General features: G+C 37.4%; 1 protein-coding gene across 2 annotated transcripts; it reads left to right on the forward strand.

Annotated features, from left to right (window-relative positions):
- Positions 1 to 1,272: 1,272 nt before the first annotated feature.
- Positions 1,273 to 23,243, forward strand: LOC307145757 (troponin C, skeletal muscle). 2 transcript variants are annotated; one of them, XM_079849248.1, is made up of 6 exons: positions 1,273 to 1,517; positions 19,608 to 19,662; positions 19,816 to 19,959; positions 20,086 to 20,200; positions 22,081 to 22,217; positions 22,717 to 23,243. In XM_079849248.1, exons 1-6 carry the CDS (start codon positions 1,329 to 1,331, stop codon positions 22,746 to 22,748), a joined length of 672 nt encoding a protein of 223 aa, XP_079705374.1. In that variant the 5' UTR covers positions 1,273 to 1,328; the 3' UTR covers positions 22,749 to 23,243. The 2 variants fall into 2 exon arrangements, with proteins under 2 accessions (XP_079705374.1, XP_079705375.1); XM_079849249.1 differs by lacking the exon at positions 1,273 to 1,517 and adding an exon at positions 10,074 to 10,091.
- Positions 23,244 to 23,981: the final 738 nt, after the last annotated feature.

Raw genomic sequence — 23,981 nt, forward strand, 5'->3', positions numbered from 1 at the left:
AAGCAGCAGGGTTTTGGTTGTTGATGTGTCTATGCTATTTGTACAGCCATTAGGATTTGGACACCATTTCCAACAGTTTATTAAGCACAGGAACTAGAACTGTAGATTTCTGATGTATTTTAATAAGATTATGAAGTTGCATCACATACTTTTATTACTTTGCACCAAATGATAATATTATACCTTTTCATTTCCACTCAAATTTAAAGTTAAAAGAATCAATAATGTATTCATAATGCATAATTAAGCTTTTTTCATAGATGGCAACATTGAACTTGACTCAAGTTCACATTTTTGTCACAATAAATATAAACAAATAAATACTGTACATATACATACACAAATTCATATAAATAAATAAATAAATCCATACATATAAATACACATACATTCAGAAAAATACATAAAATGTAATATATTGTATATAATATATTGTATTCTTTTATGAAGTATAGCTGCCATTATACCTGATAACTGTTATATTGGAACTATCACCTTTCCTATGCTATACCTAATTAGTTACAGTATGCATTCTTCTGCAAGTAATCATTAGGGGTGTTAACACGGTATCCCTTCAGATCCTATTTTAAGAGTGTGATCATGATTATATTTAACTTTAAGAATATGTTGTACCTTGTCATGGTTATATACCATCTGCTCAAAGCTGTTGTAGATAGATTTGTAATTTAATAATAGTAAGCAATCAATGATATACCGTATTTAAATATATAAGGTGAAAAGCCTACTTTACAATAAGCTACAATTTTACAGAATTTTCATTCGTTAATGCTGATTATCTAACACATTTTTATAAGTTAAAAAAAACGATTATGAATTTTTGTTCATTGTTTGTTCCTGATACCTAATGCATTAACTAATATTAACAAATTTAACCTTAATGTAAAGTGTTATTTACTTAGAAACTAGGCATGTTTTATGTGAACAAAAGGCACGTTAAATCTGAGTCAATCTGAGTTTTGCATTCAAAGCATTTTGCATTGAAGTTTTGCATTGTGCGTTATTATAATCTCACAATAAACATTCACAACAATACATACACATGACATCTATCCATCTTCCTTCAAAATGTTGCCTGCCACTGAATGTAGACTGAAAATTCCCCGAAACATCATGCAGGAAAAGATGAAACGACCTGGCTTTAATCCAGGGCTCACTCAGCGGTTCTCCCTCCTCCACAGCAGCCTGGGCAGAACTTCCCTCACCTCCTTGTTGCGCAGACCGTAAACGAGTGGATTAATGCAAGGAGGCACCTGAAGCATCACCAGCAGCATGATGTGGAGGGTCCCAGCTGACGTCCAGTCTCCAGGATGATCCAGCGACTGGATCATGGCCATGTTGCCTTTGAGTTCCCACAGAGCATCCGAGGCTATCTTCAGAAAGATGGGGAGCAGCTGAAGCAGCAGCATCGAGCAGTAGAACATTACGGTTTTGCGCGCCCTCACATTGACCTGCTGGAAAGGCTGAACGGCGTTGCGCGCCTCCTGATACATGCGCAGGTATGAGAACGAGTAGGAAAAGATGCAAAGCAGCGTCACCACTAGCCCAACCACTTTGCGAAACACCGCAACAGCCCGTGGAAAGCCCAGGTGGGACTCCAATGTGTCCGGCTCACAAAGGAGTCCTGTAATGGGTTTGCCCAGCAATGAGTTATTGTGCCCTAAACTGAGCAAAGCTGTGGTAATTGCCGATAAGCACACTGAAATAAGCCACGTGAGCCCGACTATGAGGTAAAGGCGCTTGGTGGTTAGTATACTGATGTAGTGGATGGCCAGGCACACGTACAGGTAGCGCTCCAGAGCCATGCAGGTGATAGTAAGCATAGTGCAGAAAACACAAACGGTGTTAAGAAAGAACTGAGTGACACACCAAGCTCCGTACGACAGCGTGGTCTTCTGCAACAGGCAGTATATCACTGTTGGACCTTGGGTGACAATGAGTAGAACATCACTCACAATGAGGTTTTTCAGCAAGGTAAAGCGTGGCTCCCAGGATAAGTCTTCTGAACTGCCGAGACTAAACAGAGTGCACCCATTGATACCAAGTGAGATAATGGTCATCACCACAAAGACGCACACCAGTACCTTCACAGCTGGATCTGAAGGCAGGATGGATCTGAAGAGGCAGCGTCCATGGTCCAACAGCTGGAGGGTGTCTAAAGTGATGTTGCGCGCATCCTGGTTTGGAGTCGGACACGCGCAGTCTGCTGCCCAAAACATGATAAATGGTAAAGCACGTGTGAAACGCATTTATGGCAGCTTCGGGATTTTGACAACTCTGTGGCTGAAGATCGCGTTTGTTGCGTCTAAACAACTTGCGTGATTTTGCAGAACATATGTGGGCAGGTGAGTGACTTAAATAAAGGTGGAGCTTAAATTCATTCAAAGAGACATGTATCTCTCGTAAAAAAATAACCAGTAGAAAGAGTTTGCCTTGAACCCCCCCCGACAATGCCCAACGCCATTGGATCAATCACTGCTTGATTTGCGATTCGCAAAGCAGAATCTCTGGTCCGCGTTTTTCAAACAGGAGTCAGGAGAGAGACACCTAGACATGTCACTGTTTATGGTATAGGCCTACACACACAATTACAGTATATTATTGTTAATTTCGTTGACGAAAAATGTTCGCCATTATTTTCGTCAACGACATTTTTTCACAGACTAACACGAGACGATAACTATATCAAAAACAGTTTTAAATGACGACAACTATGACGAAGGTCTATGACCGGACATTTTCGTCAACGAATAAAAAATAGACGAAAATGTTAGGGAGGGACGATTGGGGAAGAGATCCAGTCAGAACTGATTTGCGTTTGTGGTAGATGCGCACATTTGAATTGTAACGTACCCAGCGGCACTCGAGTTGGAATGTGCTTGAATGTCTCACAAATCGTTCAAAAATGTAAACGTCTGGGTCCGGGAGAAAGAGAAGGGCAGACACATGGACAGATATGAATAAGAGTGACGACGCGAAAGAGAGCTTTATTCGGTATGTTTTTCTGTGCGAACACACACACTCGACCCGAAGAGTGCAGCCCTGCACATAGACAGCTAAGCGCGCTGCGCACAAAGAACTGAATTGAGCTCTCTTTCGCGTCTGAATGGACAAATACACACAACATGTCCGTTTTTGAGAGTATTCACGTAAACACAGTCGGTTATGTCTTTACAGAACGTACAGTTGTGAGAATAACGGATGTGCCCCCCCCCCCCCCCCCCCCCTTCTGACCTACAGTAAAATAAAATAAATAGGCCTAGGTCTAAGTATTTTAATGTTTTAATGTTATTCATTGTAATGGACTGTGGGTGTTTGCAAGGGTAAAATAGCTTCAGACATATCAATATCCCACAACTGTTGCATAAACCACTGATGTATTTTCGAATGCATTTGTGTATCGTTTGCAATGGGTGTAGCCTACCGTTTGCACACACACCTTAAGATTTTTTTTTTTTTTTTTTTTTTTTGAAACAACAAATATAATCACATATTTATTCAACCTCTATTTCCGTGAGAGAGCTAAGCAAGGTGACACATTAGTCAATGCTCATGACCATGCTCATGACAGTCAATAACTATTTAGCCTGTTTTTTCAAGAGTGCTGGTTTTTTTTCTCCTTGCAATGGTGCAAGCTTGATGAATTCATTAGGCCTACTCAAAAGTAAAGTGTCTTGCGAAGAGAAAAATACAGACTGCATTGCCATTGCCAATCAAACAAAAACACTTATTATTTCCAAGTCGCTCTCTGGGGGGTGACGCGGGGTGACGGAGTGCAGGGAGTGAATTCCGAGGGCGTTCCAGTTCATATTGTTAAAAATAAATAAATAAAAATAGGGAAATTAAGGGATTTCTATATGTTATTCTCCCAGTAGACTACAAAAGCGATACGAGTTCAGCACAAAAACATAGCGCAATTAAATTGCATAGTTAATCATTAAAATATCGCGATCTGGTTCCAAACACCCACGCGATCTTACTCAGTGCTTGAAGTGGACGCACCGGTATCGCAGTACTGGCACTTCTATATTTGAACAAGAATCAAGAGCTTTAAAGTAGGCCTATGGACCTTCTTGAATTATTGACTAAACAATTGGTTTTCCTCATGTGTAAAATGTGTTCCGCTAATATGACAGATATGCCTATTGGGAAAATAAAAGATAATCCAATTAATGACAGGAAACTAACATTAAAAAAAATAAAAATTAAGCACATTTTGACTAATTTGACGCACTTTGTAAACAAGTTATTGTTATCAACTAACTTTGCATGTGTGGGTTGCAATGATTTTGCAAAAATAAAGCAAAAAACAAATAAATAAACCTCATGAGGGAGCATTTCCTGGTAACCTAATTTAAACGGTTCACACTTTAACCCCCCAATGTTCAAACCCAAACTAGCCTTGCAACCGAGGGAGACAACCAGTTCCCCCATCTCAAACAGAAGTGGACAAAATAAGAGCAAATCACCTTTTGAAAGTAACTTGATGCTTCAAATAAAGATTGTATCATTACATTGTTACACCAGTAGGTGGAGACAAGTGCCTGTTAAAAAATGTACTTGTCATTGAATCATTCATTCAAAAGATTTGTTCAAAAAGGCTGATTCATCTAGTAATGAAACAAGTGACATCTTTATAATTGAGTCCTTGAATCATGTATTAAAACCGATTTAAAAAAAAATTAATTCCAATTAATTAAAAATGTTTTTGTACACTGTTAGACATTTTATTGTATTTTTGCGGTAACTTACTGGCAGCACTATTGCCAGTAAGTTACTGTAAGTTCCCCTTTACAGTAGCTTACCTGTAAATGTGTTTTACGGTATGAAGCCCTTACTGCAATTTAATTTTACACTATTATTCCCTTACTGCAATTTAATTTTACACTATGATTCCCTTACTGCAATTTCATTTTACAGTAAGATGCACTTACCGCAATTTCATTTTACAGTATGATGCCCTTACTGCTACTTATTTTTACAGTATAAAACAGTAATTTTACTGTAATTTATTTTACACTATTTTATTATTTATATTTTACATGAATGCTATTGAATTTAATAAATTCCAAAAAAGTGACTTGAGTCCATGTACATCAGCATATTCTTTATTCACTGTCACAATCAATTACATCCATTTTATTTATTTATTGTGAGGCAACATTAGACAAGGCAGTTTTATTTATATAGCACATTTCATACACTTTGGCAATTCAAAGTGCTTTACACAGTAATGAATTAAAATAATCACAAAATAAAAGCAAGGAAAATTAAAGTGCCCCTATTATGGATTTTTGAAAATTACCTTTCATGTAGTGTGTAACATAGCTCTAAGTGAATGAAAACATCCTGCAAAGTGCACCGTATATAAAGTTATTGTCTTTCAAAAGTAAGAGTCGACTCTGAGTCAATGAAAATAATCGTTTTTCGTTGTGACGTCAAGACGAAACATAACCCCTCAAACACTGCAGCTGATTCCTGTGGATACCGGACAGCACCATGTCGAGAAGACACTGTGCTCTACAATGTGAAGGTAAAGTCAGTTTTTTTCACTGCTCAAGGATAAGCATGTGAAGAATCAGTGTTTAAAATTCATTTTTATCATGATATCACAGCAGTATAATCCTAAACTATTGCTGTGTTCCCTTTATTTTACTGACGACTGCTTCTCAAATCTCGGAGTTCAATGCAGGATTCACAAACTGATTGCTCTTGAAAGATGGTGTTCAAAATACTTAGTTTTGAGTAGGTCTCCTGCTAACTGGTTAACTCACATTATTACTGTTTTACTGAAATACTTCTGCTAATCTTGTGTATTTTTATAATGATTTAAGTCATACTAAATAAAGGCTTTTTTACTTTATCCTTCTCCTGGGACCTGGGACCTGTTTTTCGTTTCTTTGGATGTTTTTCCCTACCCCAAGAGCACCTATCACGGACTTTATCACTTTACCTGAGCGCCTGGTTGAACCTCTTAAACTTTTGTTAATCAGTTGTGGGGCACTATTACCTAAAACTGTCTATTAAAGCAGTGCTATGCAGTTTGGCAATTTCTCTCGCTTTTTGCTCGCAGGTTTCTCTATAGAGCTCCCCCTACAGCTTCGGAATAGATATTTGACGACACTGTCGTAAAAACTTGTTGGCGACTCCCCCCCATAATTTCACATGACAAGAAAAGTGCATTCTTGTGTCAGTTGTAATCTAAGTCAGTGTTATGGAATATGACTTATCAAAAAAAAAAAAAAAAAAAAAAAAAAACAATTATATATATATATATATATATATATATATATATATATATATATATGTTTCAACAGCATACGTGTATCTGCAAATATTTTTGTGAACAATCTGAAGAATTTTCTACAATTTGAACTATTTTAGTATTATGGCAAAGCGTACTAAAGTGATTTTATGCCCAACAGTAGTTGGTTAGACAAAAATCTGGTGATATGAATGAAATGTGTGTGCCATTTTGTGATGAAGTGTGCAACCAATACTATATGTAGTTTTGGTTGCAGTGCTTCATTTTGCATGATATATTAGGTATTTTGCAGTTTGGGTGTGTGGTTTTCTAAATTGTGTATTTTAATAAAACCAGGGAAAAAAAAGTTTGCAAAATTATGTGTTAGCAATTGGAAAAAAATGCAATTGTTCTCACGTCAAGGGTGCAGTGATAGGTCAAATTGCTGTTTCATTCATGATTGGTTGATGCATTGAGTATGTGGCATAGCAACAAGACGCTGATTGGTCGAAATCGCTTCAGCCAAGGAATTTTTCGAACTGACAGCTGGAAGCAGGCTATCGTTACACGACTGCAGCGCTGTCGAGTTTATTGGTTTATTTGAAATATTTAACTTGAAGACGCAATTTAAAGGTGAGTTCTGATAATTTATGTTTATATGTAGTTCACAAGTCGAATATATAAATGTTATAGCCACTTGACGTTAATTTAGCGAGTTAAACTGTAATGGTCACCAGCTGGAGTGCCTTCGAGAGCCAACAGAGGCCACTCCACACTAGACTGTGATCACTCCTTCAAACACTACATTTCCCATAATGCACTGCCCGGACTCATCAGCACTCATCTCTTTCACCTGTTTCTCATCACCTTGTTTCACTCACACCATAAATACCTGGGTTTCACATTCACTCATTGTGAAGTCTTGTTGTACTCTTAGTCTGCATTTCTGAGCATTTATCCCTTGTTTGTTTTCTGTTTTTGACCCTGGACTGTTTATTGGACTTTGTTTATTGCTGCCAGCCTTGACCACTGCCTGTTTACTGGATTTCGAGTTTGGATTACCCTTATTTAATAAAGCTGCGTTTGGATCAATCTTCATGTCTCGGAGCATTCATAACATAAACTAGCTTTGCACCGAATGCTTTTTAGCCATGTTTGACTTGTAAGTTATGTTACACTTTTTAATATTTGACTATCCCTTACGAAAATTAACCATGGTTTTACTATAGTAAAACTGTAGTTAACTACGACCATAGTAACCATGGTATTTTGGTGCAAACCACCATGGTTCGCACCAAAATACCACGGTTACTACAGTCATAGTTAACTACAGTTTTACTATAATATTAAAATAACTGTAGTAAAACCATGGTATCAAAACCATGGTTTTTAAAAACCTTGGTTTCCGCCAAAATACCACGGTTACTACAGTCATAGTTAACTACAGTTTTACTATAATATTGCTAAAATATAACTGTAGTAAAACCATGGTATCAAAACCATGGTTTTTAAAAACCATGGTTCGCACCAACATACCACGGTTACTACGGTTGTAGTTAACTACCGTTTTACTATAGTATTACTACAATATAACTGTAGTAAAACCATGGTATCAAAACCATGGTTTTTAAAAACCATGGTTTCCGCCAAAATACCACGGTTACTACGGTCGTAGTTAACTACAGTTTTACTATAGTAAAACCATGGTTAATTTTCGTAAGGGTACTTGTGAAAAGTAATCCCCCGAGCCCTGTTTGCATGCCCTGAAGATGCTGCACAGTGCTCGGCATCTTGTTTCTTCTGCTGCTACGCAACTAGGGAGTATGACCGGTTCAAGATGGTGGCCGCATTTCTTGCGCCCAACGGCCAATAGGGCGTCTACTTTCTAGCTGCGTCCAAAATGGAATACTTTCCTACTATATAGTTTGCGAAAAACAGTACGCAAGCAGAGTAGTATATACGAATTCATAAAATTCGAAAAACAGTAGGCGAAAAGTACTGCGAAAACACAACTATTATGTCTATGGTGAGATTCTGACTAACTTGGACACCTTTGATTGGCCATTGTGTTCAAGAGTTCAATAACTATGTCTGTGATTGACTGCATTGTTCACCGCTGCAAAACGCATTGTAAATAGATTAATTTGCCGTTCTCCAGAGTGAGAAAACAAATATGCACTGGAGCGTTTGGCAAATCTGTTTCGCCAATATACAACCCCAAATCAGAAAAAGTTGGGACACTGTACAAATTGTGAGTAAAAAAGGAATGGAATAATTTACAAATCTCATAAACTTATATTTTATTCACAATAGAATATAGATAACATATCAAATGTTGAAAGTGAGACATTTTGAAATGTCATGCCAAATATTGTCTCATTTTGGATTTCATGAGAGCTACACATTCCAAAAAAGTTGGGGCAGGTAGCAATAAGAGGCCAGAAAAGTTAAATGTACATCTATGGATCGCTGGAGGACCAATTTGCAACTTATTAGGTCAATTGGCAACATGATTGGGTATAAAAAGAGCCTCTCAGAGTGGCAGTGTCTCTCAGAAGTCAAGATGGGCAGAGGATCACCAATTCCCCCAATGCTGCGGCGAAAAATAGTGGAGCAATATTAGAAAGGAGTTTCTCAGAGAAAAATTGAGTTTGAAGAGTTTGAAGTTATCATCATCTACAGTGCATAATATCATCCAAAGATTCAGAGAATCTGGAACAATCTCTGTGCGTAAGGCCGGAAAACCGGATGCCCGTGATCTTTGGGCCCTTAGACGGCACTGCATCACATTCAGGAATGCTACTGTAATGGAAATCACAACATGGGCTCAGGAATACTTCCAGAAAACATTGTCGGTGAACACAATCCACCGTGCCATTCGCCATTGCCAGCTAAAACTCTATAGGTCAAAAAAGAAGCCATATCTAAACAGGATCCAGAAGTGCAGGCGTTTTCTCTGGGCCAAGGCTCATTAAAAATGGACTGTGGCAAAGTGGAAAACTGTTCTGTGGTCAGACGAATCAAAATTTGAAGTTCTTTTTGGAAAACTGGGACGCCATGTCATCCAGACTAAAGAGGACAAGGACAACCCAAGTTGTTATCAGCGCTCAGTTCAGAAGCCTGCATCTCTGATGGTATGGGGTTGCATGAGTGCGTGTGGCATGGGCAGCTTACACATCTGGAAAGGCTCCATCAATGCTGAAAGGTATATCCAAGTTCTAGAACAACATATGCTCCCATCCAGACGTCGTCTCTTTCAGGGAAGACCTTGCATTTTCCAACATGACAATGCCAGACCATATACTGCATCAATTACAATATCATGGCTGCGTAGAAGAAGGATCCGGGTACTGAAATGGCCAGCCTGCAGTCCAGATCTTTCACCCATAGAAAACATTTGGTGCATTGTGGCCCATTGGATTCAACGGAGAAAAGTGAAGTCAATTAGAAGCACTCACTTCCTGATGGCTGAGCGTACTGCGCAGACTCAAAATGAGCTCGACGACATAGATGTGACATGAGCAACCTGTCTGTCTTTAGTAGCTGTGCCAAGAGAAATCTAAATCATTCCCTTCCGAAACTTGCAGAGACGGAGAGCGTGAGTAGGAGCTGTCCATGAGCTAGGAGCAGGAGCAACTTTTGCTAAGTATTCTGATTAATTATTTTGTCGTTTTGCCTCCACGTCCCCCAGATTGCCCGTGAGCTTCTCCTCCTGTCCATATGGTAATTTCTCTACTGTGCGACAGAGAGTCGCGTGGTTAATTATGACACAATCGTTAGCCTATTTTTACAAAAACTACTTCTACGGGGCCATAACGTAAGATACCAGGTAATGGAGCCTTTTATACATTTTCTTGTTTCTTTAGAAATAAAGAATGGACAAATGGAGTCTTTAACCGCCTCAGATGTAAAGTTATTCGCTGTCAAAGTGACGCCAAAATGAATGGGAGTCAATGGAATGCTAACAGCAGGTGATGGTCTGCTAATCAATGGCGGCGCCCGGGGAAGCTTAATTTTTTTCCGAAACATTGGCCCCCTGGAGAAAACGAGCTAGGCCCAACTGTTAGCCTAAACGTTACTTCAAAATGCCACACACATTTAACTGACGAGTAAAATATGCCTTAACTGGTCGTAAAAAATACGGAAAACCATTGTTTGTAAAATACTAGATTGGCTCCATCTACTGGAAAAGGCTGTCAGTCAATTCTATGACATTTAATGGGATATGAAAGCTGCAATTTTTGAGGAAAACTAAGTTCCTTCAGATTCCCCTGTTAGTAATAGCCTATTAGATTATTATTTACTTTCTTCATACATTTAGCTATATAACTGATATTGGTATTGGTTTACTTTGTAAAAGTAACTTATAAAAGAAATTTGTTCAGTAAAAAGTACTTACCTCAGAAAAACTCACAGCTGGCGTCTAGCAATAGCGATCCACTATGGCAAGCCGTTTTAACTTAAATTGTACCCAGCATTACTCGTCGTAATTGCATTTTTACTAGTAAGAATTCAATTAGAGAGCTCTAAAATTCAATTCTTACTAGTAACAATTCCAATTAGAGAGCTCTACAAATGAATTTTTACTAGTCATATGTCTCCATTGACTTCCATTCATTTTTAATTATGGAGCTGTACCCCTTTTTTCCCCTTTTCCCTTTTCTGTTTTTTTTTTTTTTTTTAATAATTAAAAAATACATTTATATCACCACACGTGTTCTGTTTTACCTGGCATAAAAAAATTCAAATTAAAATAAAATGATTGCCTGTATGGGAACCATAGATCTTTTTTTTGTTATTGGAGAAAATGCTAATATAAAAATGACTCTGGTCTCTCACTAAGAACTAATTTTAAATCCTTCCATCTACGTGATTTTTTATTTATTTATTTATTTATTTAACTTTTAAACATCCAGCTTGTGCATAGCTTATAAATGAGAATGCAGATTCATGATTTTCAACTGCAGAACAAGATGGGGGAAAAAACTATAAAACATTATCATATGACATTTTACTATGCCTAAAACATAAATACATTTACCAACACTGCTCATTTCAGATTAGATTTGAAAACACCTGATCGCTAGTTTTTCCACAGTCTGAGGTTTTCTCAGAGAGGAGAGCAAAATTTGTCCATTTTGAGCATAATCAGAATTATCAGCTAATAATGGTAAAACGTATTATCATAGTCTGAGTTGGGTTTTCACTGAGTTATCAGTTCCAATGATAATTGATGGAATCAAGTTAATATTAAACTTGTATGAAATTATTTTCACTGTGAACATCTGAAAATCTAAAAAAAGTAAAAATCTGAATGCATAATTCATGCATGAAAGGGTTAAAATGCCAGTACATTTGACTTTATTTAAGCACAATGTCCATTCAACGTCAAAGGTAGACTATTAAAATAAAACACAATTAAGATAAAGTAAAAAAAAAATAAAAAAAAATGCCCCTATATGTGAACAGCCTAACGGAATAAATAGCTCTGTAAATACAGTTGTCATGGCAAGTGTTGATCACATGCATATTCTAAACATGTGGTTGTGGAAAGATGCAGAAAGAGTTGTTACAGCATGAGGTAAGGGATTGTTTTTATTCCTTTGAGTTGTGATTGACAGGAGTATAGATGAACATGCCCCTCCCAAACTCCATTAGAACTTCTTTTGTCTGCATGTACACACACACACACACACACACACACACACACACACACACACACACACACACACACACACACACACACACACATTTACTTAGCTAAATGGGGACATTCCATAGACGTAATAGTTTTTATACTGTACACTGTATATTCCATGCCCCTACACTAACCCTACCCCTAAACCTAACCATCACACAAAACTTTCTACATTTAAAAAAAAACCTTTAATTACTTTATTTGTATACCAGATTTTCAAATGAGGACGTCTCTAAAGGGAGGTTTTTGGAGATTTTGTCAGGGTTTGGTCACTTCTGGGTGCAAATTTGTCCCCAAAATATAGTTAAGTAGGCACACACACACACACACACACACACACACACACACACAATAATTCTGGTTCGAAGGATGTTGATCAAACATAATCATATAGGCTTATTGAGGGCTCCTTATTGGCCTATTATTGACTGGCTTGTATTAGCATTCAGTTGTGCAGTTGTAGAATCAGTGACCACTCTGGATAGTTTTAAGGAGAGGACAAGAGCAAGGGTGTATGCTCTCTCCTTATTTAGCTTGCTACACTTAGTTGTTCTGGAAGATTCAGCTGCTGTCATTAAGAATGTCCAAGAATAGAGCGAAGAAAAAAGGAGGAGTATTAGGCAGAGAGACAGGAATGAGAGGTTGACAGTTGCTGCTGTCATTTACCTCAGCTTAAGTGTCTTGGAGAGCTTGGGGTGACATAAGGCACTCACAAAGAATACATGCTTTTAACTTAGCTCCCAGAGGTTACCTATGTGCAGGTATGGTCACTGTGATTTTGCCAAGTAAGACATGTTCCTGGATCAACATATTTTGTTGATCCTGGAATAACATTCCTGTCCCAAAATTGAGTCCTTACCCTATCCATACCTGTCATAATTCCTTTCCTGTGTTCCCCTTGTCCTGTGTTCCCCTTGTCCTGTGTGGCCTTTTGTCATTTCCTGTCCTGTGCCATGTTTTGCAGTCCTTTGTAGTTTTTCTTGTTTATTAGTCTTCCCAGGTGTTTCTGATTGGCCATGCCCCCTTGTTATCTTGTTAAGCTTATTTGCCCGTGCATTTAAACCCTGTGTGTTGTTCAGTCTTTGTGCGTTCTTGATGTTGTATGTTGGTTGTTCTGTTCCAGAGTCTGAGTCTGAATTTGTCAAGTTTTGAGTTTATTTAAAAAAAGACAACTGCACGTGGAACCTGCTTCCTCCTATGTTTCAACCTCATCGTTACACTACCCCTAAACCTAACCGTAACTTTTCCCTAAAATCAGAGGGAAATGATAGGTGAATAACACTGATGTTGAAGCACCTCACCCTGGTTCCAAGCCTAAACTTGACATAAACTGTAAACTTGTCCCTCAAATCTGATTGGTTGATTGGAAAGTTGTTCCAGGATCAACAAAGATGTTGTTTTAATTGTTTTTGTTCGTGAAATTTTGGCCTTTATGTGAACAAAACAGATGAATGTGGGAATGTCTGTCTTTCTGTCTATGTCAGGGTTTGGTGAAGGGATGAGGTGAGGACTCAGTGATGCAGAGAGATGGGCTTTATGAATCACAAAATAAAATAAAATAAAACAAACCCTGTGGGGGGAAACATAACTGGCGGCTGGGCTGGGCTGGGCTGGGCTGGGCTGGACAGGACAGGACAGAGCTACAGATGACTGGAACTTTTGTCAACAGACTGGCGCAGGACTGCAAACACAAGGAGAATAAATAGGGAGCAAAAGAAACAGGTAATGATGAAGGACAGGTGGGACAAATTAACCAATAATCAGATAACAAGAAGGATGGGGTTACACAATAGACATGCAAGCACATGGCACACCCAAACAGACATGACAAGTCATGTGCTCAAACTAAACAAAACAAAAACAAGAGCACATGACCAGCGAACATGTGCTCAAACAAAACAAGACACAAACACACAGCTAATGAGAACACTCATAGCCGCGTGCTCACATGGCGAATAAGCATGCATCTGATGTAAACAGACAGAAGTGGACAGAAGAGCATACGGCCCGAGTGAACAACAAGACAGAGTGCACATAGAATGAGCGAATGCTCATCCCATGCGCTTGCAACAGAAGACAAACAAACAGAGCATGAAAGTCCGAACCCCGACACAGAACCTAAACCAAATTAGACCGAAGTGCCAGGATCCGAACACCATGCTCTGCGCACAGAATAATTCACGTGGCATTAGAGCGCAGGCCCGAGCTAGCTTGGAACCGCACACTCTCACCATGACAAGACAAGACAAGAAGAGTGTCAGAGCTCTGTCACCAAACCAATAATAAACAGACCGAAGTGACAGAACCCTGACAGTCTATCTATTTGTTAAATGTGAACAGATAAACAGATTTGTGAACAGGTTTTATTTTATTTTATTTAAATAATATGTTTATTTGTTTGATTTCTTTCACAACTTTGGCAACTACATTGACCACATCTGCCTCTAAATCAGCTTGTTCTTTCTGATGTCACAGAATAACATGTGTGTCTGATGCCTGACCCTCAATTAGTCAAATTTAGTAAATAATATAGATAATAATAAGAAAACCACATGGCTATAATAATGGACAGCCTTCCTTACAAATGCGATTATTAAAAAAAAATAAGTGGCCTTTCATCACCTTTTTTGTCGGAGGCATTGTTGCTGGATGAGCTCAATGAGACATACCCTTTTCTTAATTATACCTAAATTAAAGGGGTCCTTGATCATGATTTAAATTTAGTTAGTGTGTAATGTTGCTGTTTGAGCATAAACAACATCTTCGTTATGACAAGTTAACAAGTTATGACGCTCAAAGTTCAATGCAAAATGAGATATTTTCTTTTACACACAGCAAAAACTCCTGTGTTAAATTAACTCTCCTGGGAGTTTATTTGGCTCCACACTCAAGAGTGTTAAAGTGCTAAAATATGAGTGTTACGCCACCATTATGGTGATTAGTGTTTGTTTTAGTTGGGCTCTTGACCCATAAAGTATTAACTTTAAATACTGTTTGGCTGTTGTAACTGAGTTATAACTGTCAGATGAACAAAAAGAAAAGGTCATCAGGTGGTGTTTTGTATTCTTGAACATTATGACCTCAACGTTTGTCTGTACGCTGCACATTTTACGGAGAACAGCTTCCAGAGGAAAGTACAATGCAGGCTATGTGCACAAAAGCTTCTCTTGAAAGACTTAGCCATTCCCATTTTGTTGGGACAATCTGTTGTTTATCACAACTTATATGTCTTATTATTTGTATTTGTAACAGTTCCAATTATACGTTTTATGTAGTTGCTATGATATGATGTAAACGAAGGGCAAAGCTTTGTCTCCGCTAGCCTTCTAAATAACGTTACAGTATTGATGTAGTGTTTACTTTAGCTTTTGTAAGGCTGTTCAAAAAAAAAAAATTAGCCATGGTTTTGCGATCGATTACTGTTTGTATTACCATATTTTTCCAACAAATATTATGAAATGGTGGATGACATCATATCTATCAAGAAAATTCAGCCTGATCTCACGGCAATTCGTACGAATTCTACGAGGTGGCTAATTCGTACTAATTCGTACGATTTTTACTAAATCGTACATATTTTACGAATTGCCCAATTCGTATGAATTCATACGAATGACCTACCCCTGACCCCGCCCCTAAACCTACCCATCACGTGGGTTTAGACAAATCGTACAAATTCGTACGAGTGAGGTCGTACGAATTCGTACGAATTAGCCACTTTCTTATCACTCGTACGAATTGGTTATGAGATAGCGTTGGAAAATTACGCAAAAAAAATTCACTCTGAAACATCCTGTGAAATCCATGCTTCCAAAGTCTGCGCTTGAAATCCGTTCTGGACGATCCTCTTGTTCATTAACATTGTCAGGCTCAAAATGGTTTGAAATTGACGCCATCGTTAACATTTACATCTAAGTAGAGCTTGCGGTTATGAAGGGGCGTGACATTTTCGAACACGCGCTAAGCAAATTTGTCTGATATCCAAAAGCAAAGTTTCAGTTTGTGACTTTAACTGGGACCAAGTCTCATGATGACTTGGATTTTACTGTAGTACAAGTTGAGTTACAAGTGTTTTTAAGTAATAGTGTGTAGTTGTGTTAAGCATGTGGTTCAAACTACTCTGACTTGTCCTGGGAGTAGATATATTTGCAAAGCCTATGAAACTCTAGCAGTCAGAGGATTATAAGGAGAAACTGGATAAGGCATGGAAGAGTAATGATGACAAGCCTTGAGAATCTGACAAGGTCACTCCTTGTTCTGTTCTGTCACATCAAAGAAAATACAAACAGAGTCTGCAAACAGTGATTTTCTGTCATACAACTCTTTACAGCAATTCAGTAACATCAAGCTATAATGTGATTAGCATACAAGGCATACGGGATCCAATACTCTTTTTTGGTTCACCAAAGAACCTTGAGATCAGTTCTCAAAACAACCATTTTGTCTTTAGTGTGAAGAATATTTTGATAACTTTTTGTGCAATGGAAAGATTCCATGGATGTTAAAGGTTCTTTATGGAAACATATATGCCAATAAAGAACCTTTATTTTTAAGAATGAAGTTGACTGTTAAGCTTCTTTAAAGGTACAGGCATTTTATTCCATTTTAAAGAATCTTTGGTAGTATGTCCAGATTTCATTCATAAACACATTAAAAGCATCCAAAATACTGTTTGAGTAGGAAGGCCTTCTGCTGTACAATTTATGAAAAATGAACTTTACAACCCTTAAAAAAGTAAATCAGGACTTCTTATAAAATAGCAATATTTTAGGTGTAAAGTAAAAAAAGAAAATTCTGCGAAAGTAGTAGGTTTCAACAAAAAATTTCAACTTTGAAAAAGTTAAAAATCAATACTTTATGTCCACATTGTTATTTATTTGGTGAGTAACAGTGTAATAAACTGATACAATGACTGACTTGCTGAACACATGCAAAGCCACCTCTCATTGTCTCATTTGGATGGACAGATTGACAGATAAGGGTGAAGAAATACAGGCATGTGGATGAGGGCACAAATCCTACCCTTTATGTGGAAGTGAGTTTAGCCTACATCTGTTTCTGGAAGCTGTTTATACACTGCCTAAATAACCTCTCATTATTATTATTATTTTTTTTTTTTGGCAGGGAAATTTGAGACCATCCTTCAGCTAAATATGGGGCAATGGAGGGCAAATAGAGGTGGCGATGGATTAGAAAGGGATGAAGAAGAGGGGTGGAGCCTTTTAAAGGCTACACAGACATTGGTTGACAAGTTCACTGTCTTGAGTTTCTTGTCCAATCCTGACCATTTTCTAGAAAGGTGAGAATAATATGAGGTCTTATCAGGGGAGTCTGGAGACATTTGTCCATCAGCGCACATTTAGGAGAAAGGCTGCTGTACAGAAGACCAATACTGTTTTCAGATACACACTGATCTCACTAACAAGCTGTCAGTATGGTAAGATATCTGGAAAGTTGATATGGACAAGATGCTTCAGTCAGTCAGTGATCTTTGTATGGATGCATACTTATGACTGGAATATTTTCTAGAAGATCTAATGAAAAAGTGGATATGTGCAGGTTTTACATTTTACAAGGAGTAATATTTACTTGATCTAAACCTCTAACCCATATACTTGCTTTAACTTAATGACATCAAGCTGATTCAGTCATATTAAATAATAGTTTTACTTGAATAAATCCAGTTTATGTTACACATAAAGCATATTTTTATGTCAAAACTAAGACTGGTAGATTATAAGGCTTGAATTTGATATGTTTGGCTTGTTGTGTTTGCAGGTGTGTTTACAGTTCAAGTAAAACTCATAGCAGCGCAGTAGTAATTTATTAGTGAATATTTCATTCACATGCTACAAGTGATTGACTCCTCTTCTTTGCCTGTCATCTTTGATAGTGTTTGGCCTTGTTTGTGGTCTCCGGATACATGTGGTAATGGAGGGAACATATAGGGTTTGATACCATTGCTGAGACTGTCATGGTGCTTTGATATTTGCAATGTCATATTGTGGTTCCTCGTAATCGCTTACAGTAGGCTACATGTGGACAAAAAGGATTCTGGCTCTGAGGGCTGTATGTTCATGTTGGTGTTAGCTTTTTTACATAAAACCGACGACCGGACAAGAGAGACAATGTGTATTTGCTCCACAAGATAATAAGAAACAATGCTTGTTGTATCTGGTTAGAGCTTTTGTGCCCCACCAATTAAAAGACCAGACACGAAAAAAGAGAAGATAGCGATGGTGAACTAACAGGTGGTGTTAGTTAATGACATTTTTCCTTCGTAGGTATTGTTACTGCTATATTTAAGCACTGTGTTCAGAGATGTTCGGCAGATGTCTTGTAGTTCCACTTCCATTTCAAAGGTCTGTACATGAATCTTCCACGGTCCAGAATACATTTGATGAAGAAATCTTGCAAATATTCCCAGTACAAGAACACATTATTTCCACTTTCAGCACTGTAATACAGATGATAAAAAAGATAGATCAGGTGCTTATTTTGTATTCCAAGAACATAATATTGAATCTAAAGTGTATACATTTTATAAAATGATATTTAATGTTAGTATTTAAGAACATCCTAAAGAAGGCAATGTAAAAAAAAAAAAAAAAAAATGCTTTTCCATACATGAGATGAGATGTGATCTATGCAATACATTACTGAATTTGTCATTAATAATGTGTTCTTGTACTGGGAACATTTGCAATATTTCTTCATCAAATGTATTATGGACCATTTAAGATTAATGTACAGACCTTCATGAAATGTCACATTCACATTTCTTTGTGATGCTGAGCACGTCTTTATTTGATTAAATCAAGGAGTTCTATACATTTTGCTTCATTTATTTCATTTATTAACTGCATATCCATAACCACAGTTGCTTCAGAGATGTTGAAGGAGGGAATCTGCTTCTCACATTTCTCTACAAAATCTACCCACATTAGTTCAATAATATTCAAGTCATGTGATTTAAGCTGACCAGGGTAGAAGTTCATCTTGGTGCTCCAACTGTTTATGATCATAACACCATCTTTTTCACATTTTAGCAGTGGTGTCTGAGATTTTTAGCAATTTGAGCTCTTTCATTGATGTTAGCTTTGTGAAGTTTTCTGTGGAAACATGGTCTTAAGGGTGAATATTGAGGTTTGCTGTCACTTTGCTGCAGTTGTTCTATGTTGTCATCCTTAACTACAACATAAGGCATAAGGATTCATGCATGAATAACAGCAGCCTTAACTGTTTGTACATGTTTGATAGTTAATGCATTAATTAACATTTAGGGGTAAACTAAAAATGTATAAATGTGATTACATCCAATAACAAAATATCAAACTAGTTAATTAATTTAGCTAATTATGATAAAAGCACGAGTATCATTTGTTTGCAAATGCCATCTGATTTGATTTGTTATTTAATTGTGTTGATGGTCATATTCTTTGTACTTAAAAAAAAAAGAAAAAAAAAGTTGAACTCTTTAAAAGGAAAGGTTTTCATCTTGTTGTTCCTGTGTCTGCTCTTTATCATGAATATTTCTGGAAATATATTTTATATATTTATTTTTAAATTTAAGTCATTTTAAATTTTCAGTCTGATGTGTTAAAGCCCCATGAGGTTCACATTATACGGGAATCTCTTTCTCATTAGCCCACTGATGCCCAGGCAGACGCCCGCTCTTTCCTGAGTGAGGAAATGATTTCTGGTGAGTGTGTGAAATTTTGCTCATTAAAGTTGACACATTTTATTCACACTGCTCGCAAGTGTTAAAATTAAAGGTTCTGCTCACACAGCCTTTCACATCGTGTTTTGAATTGAATTACTATTATTTGTATCTTTTTATCATCTGAAATCAAAGAATTCAAGGCTGCCTTCGACATGTTCGACACCGATGGTGGCGGTGATATCAGCACCAAGGAGTTGGGTACCGTCATGAGGATGTTGGGTCAGAACCCAACCAGAGAGGAGCTGGATGCCATCATTGAAGAAGTAGATGAAGATGGTAAGTCGCAACACATAAATGGTTTGTGCCAACCACACTTCAGAAACCAAATGCTCAAAATTGTCCTCTTTTTATTCCTCTATGCATTTCAGTCTGTCCCATCACATCTACGTTTTGCATCCTCAGGCAGTGGCACTATCGACTTTGAGGAGTTCTTGGTCATGATGGTGCAGCAGCTAAAAGAAGACCAAGCTGGTAAATCCGAAGAGGAGCTATCTGAATGCTTCCGTGTCTTTGACAAGTAGGTCACCCTCCGGTCCTACTCGCCCTTATTGATTCTCTGCAAATGCAAATTCATAGTCCATTTCACGCTTTAATTATTTTTTTTTATTTTTTTTTTTTTTATGGTAAATATCATAATTGGGCAGTTGTGGCCAAATGGTTAGAGAGAATTGTAAACGTAGCCTTCACATCATGTCAGTTGTCACTTAATTTTTTGCCAATTAAACAAATAAATTGGCAAATTATCAGAATACACATTAATTTTTCAATGCTTTTTGCTCCCAGATGGTATAGTTGCAATATCTTGCTGGACAAGTTAATAACATTTTTTTTTTTATCTAGGTAGCAAGAAGTCAAGCATGATCACTGCAGTGAAACCTCCACCGTAATCTATAATTTTATAGCAAATTGCACCCAAGAGTCAAGACCACTTGTGTCTGAGAAAAAAAAGTCAGGAAAAGGGGGAAAAAGACATCACTTTCTTATTTTATTTATCTTAGTTTTCTCATTAATCTTCCTGAATGGGAGTCTATGGCAGCACTATCATCTGTAAAATGATGAAGGGTATTGATAGAGGTGGTCCTGAATACTAATCTGACCTACTTTGGGTGCTCTATGACATCCCCCTGTGTTGAAAATCAAGTTTTTAATGTTGTTTATATGTCTATGTGGTGTTTTTAATATGCTTTAAGATAAACCATGTGCAAATTCATAAGTCAGCACTAAGTTTGCTGAGTATTTTCTTCTTAAAACTGCAGTGAACCAAAGACGGTCTCAAAATCACGGTTTGAAATCACTGGTGTTCATGTCAATCATGTCCACACAATCATGTCAACAAATGGGGTATCTGGGCTGCTGTGAGTGGGTGGAGGCAGGGCTAATTGGCATATTCAAAGATCTGTATACTAAATGAGGCAAGGGTGTAGAGTTACATTCAAGCTATTTTAAGGCATGAAGAATTTTTTTTCAAGGTGAAAAATTTTGGTGATCAAAGATGAGTTTGATCAAAAGATCAGTTATTGACTACAGGGGGACTTTAAGGTACCTGAAAAGTTTGAACATGGCGCCACCTAAAGTTCAGAAGATATATCTGAAAAAATACCTTTTTATAAAAATGCATATAACTTTTGAAAATGTTGTCTGAAATTCATTTTCTTGATGTCTTTACGTTCCTTGGTTCATGACAATTCCATCGATCTCAATTGTCAAATTTTTTCTCCAAAATTTTGCTGTATATTTAAAACTGTTTTTTTTGCTACTCCTCCTCCTCCAAATTTTTTTCAAGTTTGTCCCAAAATCATCTCAGATGAACATTGGACCAAGCCACACAGAAATTACTGAACAGATATTTTTTAATATTCACTACTGTTTTCGAGAACGTCTTTCAAAAGTCAACCGTGCCTGTGTTTGTTGTCTTATACACTAGGCTACTATGTTATCTTAACATGCTGGTTGGTTAGCATACTAACCATTGATCATTCTTTCTAATGTTGCTCTTTGGCCATCAGGATGAACAAAAGATAAGTTTGCAGTTAAGTTAGCTTAGCATTTTAATCATTTAGAGTGCTTAGAACAGTGCTTATTCGTTCATTCTCACATTGAAAGCTCATCCTCGGGATTAGCACAGACTTGTGTCCTCTACATACCGTGTGGAAAACACCTCAGACCTAACATCAGAGTGTGATGTATTCTGAGCTTAATGAAACAGGCCTTTGCATATGGATTCATACTTATAATTAAGTTATGTATTTTTTGTCAAATTTATATTGTTCAAAATTATGTGCTACTACGTATGACACAAAGCACGTTAAGTCATCAGTTTAATAGAGGAACAAACACATCCTGACAACACAAGACAATAATGTTATTAAAATGTTTTTAATGTTTATTTTTTAACAGGAACCAAGATGGGTTCATTGATCGTGAGGAGTTTGGGGAAATCATGCGCGCCACTGGCGAGCCGTTGGCTGAAGAAGACATAGATGAACTCATGGCAGATGCGGACACAAACAAAGATGGAAAGATTGATTTTGATGGTAAAGCAAATCTTAATTATTCAATTTTATGTGCTACTCTCTTGTGGTAAGCAAAGGAAGCTTGCAATGGAATGCGATGCAATGGAAGAACCATTTTGGATTCCCCAAAGAACCTTTCAGTGGACAGTTCTTTAAACAGCTTTTTTCCCCTTTAAATAATCTGTAGAACCTTTTTCATTATGAAGAACCTTTTGTGCAATGAAAGGTTCTATTAATGTTAAAGTTTATTCATAGAACCATCAATGCCAATAAAGGACCTTTATTTTTTTTATTTTGAGAGTGTATTAATGCATATACAGATATAAATACAGTACACGAATACTCATTGTGATTCTTTTTCTTGACGTTTGAGTTCTTTTGAATCCCAAAATTTGAGGGAAGAAAACTTATAATTACAATAACTGAATGCCAAGGATGTTCAGATTTGTGGAGACTGTGTGAACAATGCCTTGAAATGTGTTTGTATGATATTTCATCTCTTTTTCCATTTTCATTCCAGAGTTTCTTAAAATGATGGAGAACGTCCAGTAAGAAAAACATACATTCCATCCCCTCCAAATCTTCATGAAAGCAAGTCAAGATGTTGAAGAACAATTCACGCTGAGATCTTTCAAGGAAAAGAGTGCTGAGGACACAACAACACCCTAAGTTAAATCACCAACTATAAAAATGGGCTGTAATTTGCGAGGGACAGAGTATATTATAGATCAGTGCCCTCTCCTTGGCGATGTTCCTGAGGGACCACAATATGACGGTCTCTATAAATAACTATCCAACCCTTTTAAGAGGAAACCAGTTACCCTCAGCTGTCCCCTACCACACCTGCTTCTTCCCAAGACATTCTCCAACCTTCCGTCAAGCCCCTTCCCCTCTCCCTTTACAGTTTCAAAATAGCCCTGCTATAGTATTTACCTTGGAAACTGACTTAATGTTGTGTTGTCATAGGGATAAGAAATCTCTTTCCTTTAGCTCACATGTTAACAGTGTTTCTGTAAATCTATTAAAATGGCATGTTTTGGCAAACTACCTACTTGTTCATTTGTGATTGTATTATCTAAAATGATCTCCATGTCTTATTATTAATCTCCTTGTGTGTGAAAATTTCAGCTAATTTACAGATAAAAGTTATTTCAGGCTAAATGTTTCATTTCAAGCTATAACTGAGACTCATGTGATCTTATCAGCCACCTCGCCTATAATTTCACTACACCACATCAGAAAAACAAGATGTTGGTTTCCAGTACCCCATGTCCAAAATAGACAACATTTTGGCCATCTAGTAGATCCATAGTGTTGCAGTTTGTATTTATCTTTTCGTCTTTTACTCTCTTCCGATATTTTTCATACTTACCCTGCGTTCAGGACAGAGTTTTCCCATGGCCAAGAAAGGTCATGAAAAAGATCAATTTAGAATCCTTAAGACAACCTTTTGTGCCAGGAGCATGCAAGTTATACATAATAATGTTCTGATCGGAGACAAAAGGTCAGATTTCCATGTTTTCTTCTCATGGTGGATAGTGATCCTTTTAATACCTTGTTGTCTTCAGGTTATACTGATGGAGGTATTATCTCATGCCAGTGCTGTAAATGCAAATCTCCAGAGCTGCACTCATATGCAAACTGCACACCCGACCTCTCTGCTCTCCTCAAAATCTCTTTATAAATCACTCCATTTCTGCCTGAAAGTATATATATGCAACCCCCTCCTCCGAGATCCCCCACATCCTTCTCCAATCCACGTCCTTACGATTCCTCGCTCAGGAA

The sequence above is a fragment of the Squalius cephalus genome (genome assembly GCF_949319135.1).
Source record: "Squalius cephalus genome assembly, chromosome: 18".
NCBI lineage: Eukaryota > Metazoa > Chordata > Actinopteri > Cypriniformes > Leuciscidae > Squalius > Squalius cephalus.

What these genes read in the sequence shown, in the direction of transcription:
- LOC307145757 (XM_079849248.1), top strand. Translation starts at nt 1,329, where the DNA reads ATGATCCAGCGACTGGATCATGGCCATGTTGCCTTTGAGTTCCCACAG. An exon ending in GAGTGAGGAAATGATTTCTG is followed by an intron (nt 19,663 to 19,815) that starts GTGAGTGTGTGA and finishes CTGAAATCAAAG; the next exon opens with AATTCAAGGCTGCCTTCGAC. An exon ending in TGGAAAGATTGATTTTGATG is followed by an intron (nt 22,218 to 22,716) that starts GTAAAGCAAATC and finishes TTTTCATTCCAG; the next exon opens with AGTTTCTTAAAATGATGGAG.